Below are 11,034 nucleotides of genomic sequence, written 5' to 3' on the forward strand. Positions count from 1 at the left end.
CTAGCTGCCTGACCAACACATTAACATTCTCTTTTGGTAAGAACAGCAGGAAGCCAATTTCCCGGCCTCTACCATTCTCAAGAGATTACACACTATTTCATACACAATTTAGGATGTTTTAGGGAAGTGTCTGCTAGAACTGAACACTGATCACCCACTTAGCATTTTAGTGCAGTGCTACTCTGCCAGTTTGTAGTGTTCATTGTAAATAAACCCACTATTTCTGACATAGTAAGCAGAGGGAAAACTCCTCAACTAATATTGCTCAGTTTTCTTTGCTGAGAGAGCGGAGATGGAAAGAGAGAGAGAGAGAATGGGACAGAGATGGATGGAGGTAAGTCAGCTGAGGTCAAATGATGATGAGGTTATGTAAACAGCCACAGCTGGATTTGAGGATGCCCTGGTTTGTGACTAACAATGTACACACACACACACACACACACACACACACGACACAGAGCTGTCAGACAACTTTGTGCCACATAGGGAAAGATAGTTGAAACATCAGCCTCATTCGCTTGGATTTTATTCAAAAGACACACAAATAAGCATGCGCCCGCACATACATAGTTGGCAGGACAACCTGGCACCACAGAGGAAATCATCATCCTGGAAACATGGGCTTTTTCATTCACTCTGCTTTTATTCACATTTCAGATCCGCTAACGGCAGTACCGGCCATACATTCCAATGTGTGCCTGCAAAAGGCCCTGGTCTCCCACCCCAGCAGGCAGATAGAATAAAAACATCAGTGATAATAATATGAATATTATTATTATGATTATTATGATTATTATTATTAATAATAATAATAATAATAACAATAATAATAATAAAAGCAGCATCTGATTTAAAAAGCCTCGGGTGATAGCGTTGATCATCATCTCCCATATCAATGTAGTATATTTACCTGAATGTAACCATCATGATCAATTAAAAAAGGAACTAGCTCATGATAAATAAACATAGTCATCATAAACTCTCATCATCGTCATCATCATCAGAAACTGAATCCTAATCCACACTAAAAATAAAATATAGGGAACAAACTCAAAAGTAAAAAAGTGACTCAAGCTTTTTAGAGAAAAATATCATTGGTTTGTGTATGTATGTGCGTCTGTTTGTGTGTGTGTGTGTGTGTGTGTGTGTGTAGGTGCGTGTGTGTGCGGTGTACAGTATTCATCCACATTCATCCTACAACCCTAAAATGTCTGCCGTGTTGTTGGTCATGTAGTAGTGTACTACACCTTCCCTGGGTATCACTCTACACAGATCCAGTATACCTAGAATATGTAGATCTAGAAGACTGGCATAGTCCTTTTTGTCCTTAAGACAGCGGGCAGATACTGTATGGTACCAGCAGGCTACAATGGGCTCCAGGCCCTGAAGTTGACGCAAACACATACCAGCTCTGTAGAGAAATGTCTTGTGTCTGCCCACTGGACTACTTAGTAGGAAACCTTGGGTATAGAGCATCCAGTAGCAGTGATATGGTTATTTCAAAGGCCTCCCGAGGTTATTATTAGTGTGCTTTCTGGCCGCAGTTCTCATCCAATCAGCAGGTGGTAGTCTCCCAACACCACCCTATCATCACACCTCATCAAATGGACCATGACCACACCATTCCATCAAAAACGGAAAGAGAGCTTCTACCATCAATAATTTAAAAAGTCCCAAGCGGGTCAAAACACAAACTCAAGTGTCCATCATCCACAGTTAAAACCTGAACTCAAGAGCTATTGCTCACAATGTGAACATTCCATCTTGGGTGTCTGCCGTCATTTGTCCCCACTCCATCCTCACTGCCCTCAATTCATCATGGTCCCAATCCCAGTTTGTGCACTGTACTGGTCCACTCATTGGTACTGGAGGTAATTCTTCAGAGATTGGGGTAAGGGAAGGGTCTCGATTTCCTGGAGTCGCTCACGGCCCAACGCCAGGCGGGCTGCCCGACGACACAGGTCCATCAGGGGGAGAGGCTCTGCTGTAAACAGAAAGATCATTGAGGTTAGTGTCTTGGGTATAAGGCAAAACTGTCACAAATGTAAAAATACAGGCCGTGTTAAAATCTGGGGACAGTTTGTACTGTGTTTGTGGTGAGGTATGAAGGTGTGAGTATAGACAATTGTGTGTATGTGTGTGTTTACAGTACTTATGTGTACAGTATGTGTTTCTGTGCGTGTGCATGCATATACTGTACTGTATATACTGTACATACTGTAAGTGCTTTTCACCTCCTCTATCCCACTCTCCAGCTGACACACCTTTAAATATTTGATATCAACTTTAGTGCCTGGTCCTTTCACAAGACCCTGCTCCCTTACACACAGCCCTGCCACTAGAATGACACCATCGCCTCCCATCTGTTTAACCTGTTTCCCTATTCAGATCCAAAACCATGATCCATATATCTACAAACATCTCACTCTCATCACCTCACTGCATGGCTGCATCACAATACTTAACTGCCTCCTCACTTGTCACCTTTCCTCCTTGACTAAGTAGGTGAAAGGACTGGATAGGGCATTATATTGCTTTAGCCTATCAAGTCTTTTCAGATCAAAAATTGTGAGAGAGTAGAGGCAAAGAAAGAAAGATAACCTCAATGACACATTCTATTTCCTCCCTCGCCATTATCTCATTCTCAAAAAGGAGAGGGGGGGTGGGGGGTGACAGAGAGAGAGAGAGAGTTGTTGTTTTATTGCACAGTAAGTCAAGCTAAAATCAGATTGGTCTTGTTCATTAAGCTCTTTGAAACAGGAGACAGAAACAACAGGTTTCAGAAAACAACAAAAGGAAGCACAAGACCTTGAAACCAGGATCAAAGGATCCATTAAGATGCCCACTTAATGAACACTTTGAGGTTGGACTCAAATTAAGGAAAATGTCTGAACACAATGTTTACACATTATTTCAATTTCTAACAATAGAACCTGTCATTGGAGGACTCTGACACACTGCCACAGCCAGTGTTTCACCCTGCTGTCCTATAGGAAAAAGCTCATCATCACTTCTGTCTCACCTGTTCTCCTACAGTCATGAGAAAAAGTTAGGACACCCCCCAAAATATTAAGTTATTCTCTTAAAAATATGGACATATCAATATGTTATCTTCTTTCTAACAATGTCTATAGATAAAGGGGATGTAATTGAACAAAAAACTATGAAAATGTAACTTTGTAATCATTTATTTAACGAAAAATTAACAATAATGCCAATTCCTACTGAGGAAAAAGTTAGGACACCCTATGCCCTAATAGCTAGTATTGCCCCCCTTGGCTGAAATAACCTCAATTAGACGTTTCTTATAACTGTCTACAGGTCTCTGACATCAATTGGGAGAAAGTTTTTCCCACTCCTCCTTGCAGAATTCTTTCAGCTGTGTGATGTTCGAGGGGTGTCTTGCATGCACAGCCAGTTTCAAATCAATCCACAGCATCTCAATAAGATTAAGATCCGGGCTTTGACTTGACCATTCCAGAACTCTCAATTTATTTTTCTTGAGCCATTCCTTGGTAGATTTACTGGAATGTTTTGGGTCATTGTCATGTTGCATGGTCCACATCTGCTTCAGCTTCAACTGTCGAACAGATGGTCTCACATTTTCCTCAAGCACCCTCTGATACAATACAAAATTCATAGTGGATTCTATGATGGTGAGCTGACCAGGCCCTGCTGCAGAAAAGCAGCCCCAAACCATGACATTTCCACCCCCATGCTTCACAGTTGGTATGAGGTTCTTGTTCTCAAATGCTGTCTTGGTTTTGCGCCAAACATGTTTACTCTTACTGTGCCCAAATAGTTCAACTTTGGATTCATCTGTCCAAAGCACATTGTTCCAGAAGTTCTGGTCTTTCTCTAGGTGTTCTCTGGCAAACTTTAGTCTTGCCCTGATGTTTTTTTTTGACAGCAGGGGTTTCCTCCTTGCACACCTCCCATGTAATGCAAACTTGTTCAGTCTCTTTCTTATGGTGGATGCATGTACTTTGACATCAATTGTGGCAAGAGATACCTGTAGGTCTCGTGATGACATTCTGGGATTGTTGGAGACTTCTTTAAGCATCTTTCGGTCAGCTCTTAGGCTGAACTTGCTTGGGCGGCCTGACCTGGCCATGTTGGTGGTGGTTTTAAATGTTCTCCACTTGTAAATTATTTTCCGGACAGTGGAATGGCCAATTTCGAATAGTTTGGAGATCTTTTTATATCCCTTCCCAGACTCATATGCATCTACAATTTTTCTTCTGAAGGCCTCAGAGAGCTCTTTTGATCTCGCCATGGTGATGCAACTCACTTCAACAATCAAGAGCAAACCAAACTAAATATCTGAGGCTTAAATAGGACAGGCTCCTCCAAAATCCTCTGTAACGATGTTCTAATCATTTGCACCTGATGTGGTGCTCTTTATTATAATTTTAGGCATTTTAAGTGGAACTAAATGTGGGGGTGTCCTAACTTTTTCCTCACAAGAAGATTGCATTTCTATTAATTACATTTTACCAATCATTTTTTAAATAATTTGTTTCAGTTGTATTTGTTTAGTTATATTACCTCAATTTTTCAATATTGTTCAAATGAATATCAAATGTCCATATGTTTGAATATGTTGAAGAAGACAAAGGTTTTCATAGGGTGTCCTAATTTTTTCTCATGACTGTACATGTTAACAAGGTTAACCAAACATCCTCTATAAAAATGTGGAAGTAGGCTAGGGTATATTCTCACATTACTACAATCTGTAAGCCTAAAACATTAAATACCAATGTTGTATACATCCATCCTCCTGAACATGATACAGTATGTACTTGTCGCCCGATAGACAAACACTAAATACCGCTGTAATATGTTAATCTTTGTACCACATTATATTACATGGCTATTAAGAATGGAACCCTTATCAAATAAAAGGAGACAAATGCAGTGAGGGAGACCGACATCAACAATTATACTGGATCAAATGTACGATTCATGCATTTGCAATGAATTACAATAGCGGAGTAAGAAAGCACTTCATTATACAAGATAGCCACACACACACATATATAAAATAATAGAGAGTGGTCAGTTGAATAGACTGGGTCAGGTTAATGCTGTACAAAATCTTAAAGCCTATAAAACAACAAGACCCTCATTATCTTGGCTAAATTTAGACAGAATGAACACTAATGCTAAGCTGGCTTTGCTGCCCCAAGGTAGTTTGTGTGCAAGTGTTTGTGCATCCTTGTTTGTGTGCACACACATTAGCCCTAAAAACAGAGACGCACACGCACACACAAGGACTGGGTGATATCCACATTTTCTAATTCACAATATTACTTTAGAAAATATCACGACACATGAGCAAAAATGACAAAACTGCAGTGCATAGAGCAAATGGCTGGGGTTGTTAATAGTCTGGTGAAACAATGAGAAATGTTTTCAACACTACATGTACTCTGCCTTGCAAAAAGCGGGATACTGCACTTGAAGTTATGCACATACTATCTGGAGTTTTCAGTACTTTTACTGACTATATTCTGTAAGAGAACAATATCACGATATGCTCCAATATCACAATATTCGGTAATATGTAATATTGGCCCAACGCTAGTCTCGCGTAGCCATACCTCCAAATCACTTTGTTCTGACGTCTCTTTAGGAGGTCTGGAGAATTGATTGATGATTTGATTAGCTGATATAGCTTGGATTGAACTGGATGGAGCGATGGGAAAATGTGCTTGCAATTTCATTGGATGTTACATTCCAATAGCCCTCCACCCACATGCCCGTAGAATGGTAGGACTATTTTGCAGAGTTGTTGCCTCTGCTAGCTTGCAACATTGTAGAAAATAGAAAAAAACTTGAAGGGAAGTAATAGCAGTTGGAAATTTACAGTGGTTTCTAATCCGGATCCTATAGAGCTACATTAGTGTGGGCATGTTTTTGTTCCAGCCCAGCACAAACACACCAGTTCAAGGTTTTGATAATGATGCTGAGACTGAAACAAGAGAGACACAGTGCAATGTGTCCCCAAATATTAGACACACAGACAGTTCTCAATACTTTCTTGACTAATCAGAGTACTCAGTCATCCTCCAGCCATGGCACTAAGAAAGAGCCTTCACTCTGCCAAACCTTAAAAGCCTTTTAGACACAGTGTGTGGGCCAGATTAAGTATTTTCATCAGCCAAAAAACAAAGGCCAAACAATTAATTTCAGTCCAGGTTTAACATCTGATTTCTTGCCCTTTTAATTCTACATTTTTCATGTGGTCTATTCTCTTTTGAAAATAACAATAACATGTTTTAAAACATACTATAAAGTATTCTTATCCTCTCAGACACACCACATGAACCCATGAACCATATATCTGACACAGTACTATGTATTAACCCAAGGCCTTCTCTCAATTTACTAACTGCATAGGGAGGAAGCTTAGTAGAGGACAGATAAAAATGCAACAATGTCATCGTACCCTTGCCTGGATGCCTGTCTGTTTCTGCTTTAGCCAACTCATTGTCTTGTTAAGGCAACGGGTGCAATCCCAGAGGGCTGCAGTCCTGCTTGTTTTTGTTTCTCCCTGTCACTTCTCTGATAAATGAATTGTGGCTAAAGACTAAACACTTAGTCACCCGGGTCTAAATCAGTCTCAGGTGAAAGCTCAGGTGAAAGCCAGACACTGACACCCTCGATCAGAGTAGTGGACCCCAGAACATAAGCAACAATACAGCTGTGTCAAGATACAGAAACAACCAGCTATTCAGTCTAATTATACCTTGGAGAAAGTACACAAACTCTCCAAGTCTTTTGGCAAACTGTATAACGGACCTGTAGAAACCATGTCATCTATCTTGGTGATCTGCTTGTTTTTTGCTTGTTTCATTTTCATTTACGTCATACATAGTGGGGCCATTAGCTGAGGAAATGATTATTTGCCAGAAAATAACTATTTCAAAGGGTTGAAGGCAAGGCAGAATGGATTTGGGATTGTCATTATTATTGCTAAAGCAATTTCTGGAGCCCGGCTGACAAGCTGAGGGACTGTACATATCAAAGAGGCCCCATTTTAACAAATCCAATTAATTTGAGCAAGCTCAAAGGCTCTTTAGTACTCTGTAATGTGGAGACATTTTCAGCATGAGTCTTAGGAGCTTAGCAAACAGGGAGTCCCCAGTAGAACTGAGAGTCATTCAGCTCCCGTGGGAGCAGTGGACAGTTCTGGGACGGCTGAAAGCAGTTTACTGTAAATAAATTATATAAAAAAAATAATAATACAAAAAAAGTAATTATTCCTTCTTCTAGCATTGTGACTGCCAATAGCCCCTGGTCCTAGTATAGATTACTTTTTCTTATGATGACTGATGGATAGATGATTCACTTACTTATGTATTTGTTGTAAGTCGCTTTGGATAAAGGCGTCTGTTAAATGCCACAAATATAAATGTAAATGTTTAAGAGGGAATAGAGGATAACTGCACAAGAAATATAACTGCACAAGAAATCTTTAAAACTGACAAGGGATAAAGAGGGAGAGGTAGAAGGTTCTGGAACTGTTCAAAATACATTTGAAAAGGAACCAGTAGAGGGTTCAAGATCTTCCTCAGACAATATTTAAAAGAAAACAGACCAGTGGAAGGCCATAGAACTACACCAAATCTACTAATCTATGAATGTAACCTGATATAATAATGAGTTGAGTCAGGTTAAGCAGCTAGTTCACTCCCCACCAGCTCTACGGTACTGGGAGTGAAATGTGATGTGGGACCACTAGATGACATGACACCTTTAATGAGATCTAATGGACAGTGGTTCACTGTAGGATTTATTGTCAATCCCCTCAGAGGTAGAGAGAAGTGCTGAGACGGCATCTCTATTATGATGGATTAAATGATTTAAGAGCAGAGAGGTTGAAGGAGAGAGGGAGGAAGAGGGGAATAGGAGTGGTTTGGGGTAAAGCTAGATTGGCATGAGAGAGATAAAGAGAAATGGGGAAATGGAGATGTGGGAAGGAGGGGGGGAGCAGAAGGACATAGATATTGGGACACAGTAACGAGAAAGAGAGACAAACATGGGTAGGGAAAGATAAAAAAAAAAAAAAAGAAGAGAGAGAGAGAGAGAGCGATAGACTTACTTATGGTTATGGTTGGCTTTCCACAGTCATCGTTGTGTTGTAATTATTGTGCTGATAATGTGCATCTGGCAGAGAGCCAATAAGAGACCACAAGATCCCATTCAGTAGGAAGGGAAACCATATCCTCCTCTGTCCTGCCCCTCAAATACCCCTCTCCTCTTTCCACTCTCTTTTTACTCTTCAAGGTCACAGAATCGCCTCTTGATGTTCGATGCATACTGTGCCTATTTCTGTCATGAAGTGTTTCCTATGAGACACACACAACAGTATGCTACTGAGAGTAACACACTACCATCATCACCCTGAGGGTATAATTACAGTGGAAAAGGGTTAAGGTTAGGGTTAGAGAATCAGGTGACCTCTATAGCATCTCACAGTTTCCAATTCTATATAGTGGCTTCGGAAAGGATTCAGACCCCTTCGATTTTTCCACATTTTGTTGTGTTATAGACTCAATTTAAAATGGATTAAAACAATGGTTTGCCATCAATCTACACACAATACCCCATAATGACAAAGCGAAAACACATTTTTAGAAATGTCTGCAAATTTATTAAAATTGAAAAACAGAAATATCTAATTTACATAAGTATTCCAACCCTTTGCTATGACACTCTGAAAATTTACTCAAATGCAAAAATGTAATCAATAAGTTCAATTGAGTACAAGGATAATAGTTCATGTGATTTAATTAATGTCTTTGTTTTTATAGGGTCTCTGATCAAAACTCAGGAATGCAACCCTGAGGCCTGGGGAGACTCACAAAAAAAAAGGCGGAGAGGAAAAAGCACAGTCGATGGGACAACATCATCTCAGTCACTCTACTAAATTGGTCTATAACCAAGTGGCCAAAAATAATCCCTTAATGCAAAATAATCTCTCACATCCATAACTGTGTTTGCAACAATGAATTCATACAGCAAAGAAAGTGGCTGGAAATGTGTTTATTTGGCTTTACTACAAAGCATTTAAGTTTAGTGCAAATCCAGCACATGCAATGCAGTTTCCGCACCATCCCTCGTGTGAAGAATAGTGGTAGCTGCATTAAGTTATGGGTATGTTTGTCACCGGCAGGGACTGGGGAGTTTGTCGGGATCAAGAGAAAATTATAAAATTTGCTAAATTGGTAGTGACATCCTAATCCACACAGTGTGTAATTGATTCCTATGCAAACCAGAGACCCTATAAAAACAAAAGATATTAATTCCGAAATCATTAACTATTATCCTTGCACTCAGATGGTCTCAATTCAACTTGTTGATTACATTTTTGCATTTGAGCTAATTTTAAGAGTGTCATAGCAAAGGGTCGGAATACTTATTAGGTATTTCTGTCTTTCAATTTGAATAAATGTGCGTGTTTTCGCTTCGTCATTATGGGGTATTGTGTGTGGATTAATGGCTTTTTTTTTAATCCATTTTAAATTGAGTCTATAACACAATGAATACTGAATACTTTCTGAAGCCACTGTACATCTCAATCCAATGCTTTTGATCCCATTGGGATTTTTCATACAAGCACATTTAACACTTCTAACACAACCTTCAAAGTCCAACAGCTACACTTGGAGGACAGCGACAGTATAGGGGTGTTTTATTTATGGCTTTTCTACATTTCAATTAGTCAGCTAGATCGACCTGCTCCATACCTAATTCAGTTGAGTCACCTTGGAGAGTTTGAATGTCTCCTTGACTTAACACTTTCTCTGAGGCTGAGGATGAGAACGAGCTGTAAAGATTGCAAGCATGCAAGCATGCAACACCCATAAATATATACACACACATTGAAGACTCAGGGATATGTCAAATGCTGGTAGAGTACAGTACCAGCATGACAGCTTTTCTATGCTTGTTTGCTGGCTAATGCCTGCAGACATACACTAGCTGTAGCATTACGCTAATTACCAAACAGGGGGTGACAAGCACACGTAGGGCACTGGGGCACCTTCATGCCATGGTAAACAACTCTGTCACACTGACAGGCAGCTAGCAAGGGACTGGTGAGCCCCAGAACACTATGTCAGATCGGGCTCAGTGGAAATGGATGTGTCTCATGCAGAGATTTGGGGCTTGCTGCGTACGTGCATGCATGTGTGTCTGTCGAGACAGATTGTCCTCATTCCTCACTATTTTGGAGACAGGAGACATTCGGTCCAATTTGATCTGGTTTTGGACATGTGATTGAATATGGGAAACAGAACTATTGACCGCTGTCTTACTATTTACATGTGGCTGATTGCAATAACAGTTGTTTGATCTTGTATTGTAAATGGTGATCAGTGCCCCCTCTGACAGCCTGGAGCACCCAGTCACAGTTGAGTAGGTCAACGTCCTGCAGGATCTCCCGCCCATTCTAAAGATAACACTTGATTGTAAATTCCATGCCATTGTAATGTACATGGTTTGCCAAGCCAAGGCTTCCCCCATTTGATTAGCCTAGAAAATACTTTATATCAGTTAGTTGAGTTGTCAACTAAGTATTGGCACTATTGCCATAAACGCCTTATGATTTCTGCAATTTCTCACTTATAACTGGGAGAGATATTTTCGAAGTACATATAGCATGACAGGAAATATCTTACTTAGGCCATAGCATAAAGAGATCCTTGTCTGTAAACTTAGGCTCAGATATTAGGCTGTTTACACAGCAAATCATTATCAATAATATTATTCAAATTACCTTTTGGAGTCAAATATAACTTAATGTTAACTTCTGTCAAAGTCTTATCGCTATTGCTATAGTTTTTTCTCTTCACTTCTAGAGTCTAGTCAGTGCAATAAACAACGCAGAGCTTATGAGATCTCGCACAAGCTACACCTGTCAATTTACATCTAGTAGGCATTCAAAAGCAGCATCCAGTAAGGGCACTGTCACAAAACCTTAAAACGCTAATTGGTCTACTTAATAAGGTGTGCTAAAGCACATGG

The 11,034-nt window shown here is 40.0% G+C and overlaps 1 protein-coding gene across 4 annotated transcripts in view; it reads right to left on the reverse strand.

Moving 5' to 3' along the window:
- Positions 1–560: 560 nt before the first annotated feature.
- Positions 561–11,034, reverse strand: part of LOC310810261 (SPRY domain-containing SOCS box protein 4-like) — a 53,859-nt gene continuing 43,385 nt past the window's right edge. For all 4 annotated transcript variants that reach the window (XM_083677955.1, XM_083677956.1, XM_083677954.1 and 1 more), the window contains exon 3: positions 561–1,984. In XM_083677955.1, coding sequence (XP_083534081.1) covers positions 1,857–1,984 — 128 coding nt within the window. In that variant the 3' untranslated portion in view covers positions 561–1,856. The remainder of the gene's footprint in view (positions 1,985–11,034) is intronic.

The sequence above is a fragment of the Argentina silus genome (genome assembly GCF_951799395.1).
Source record: "Argentina silus genome assembly, chromosome: 1".
Classification (NCBI taxonomy): Eukaryota; Metazoa; Chordata; class Actinopteri; order Argentiniformes; family Argentinidae; genus Argentina; species Argentina silus.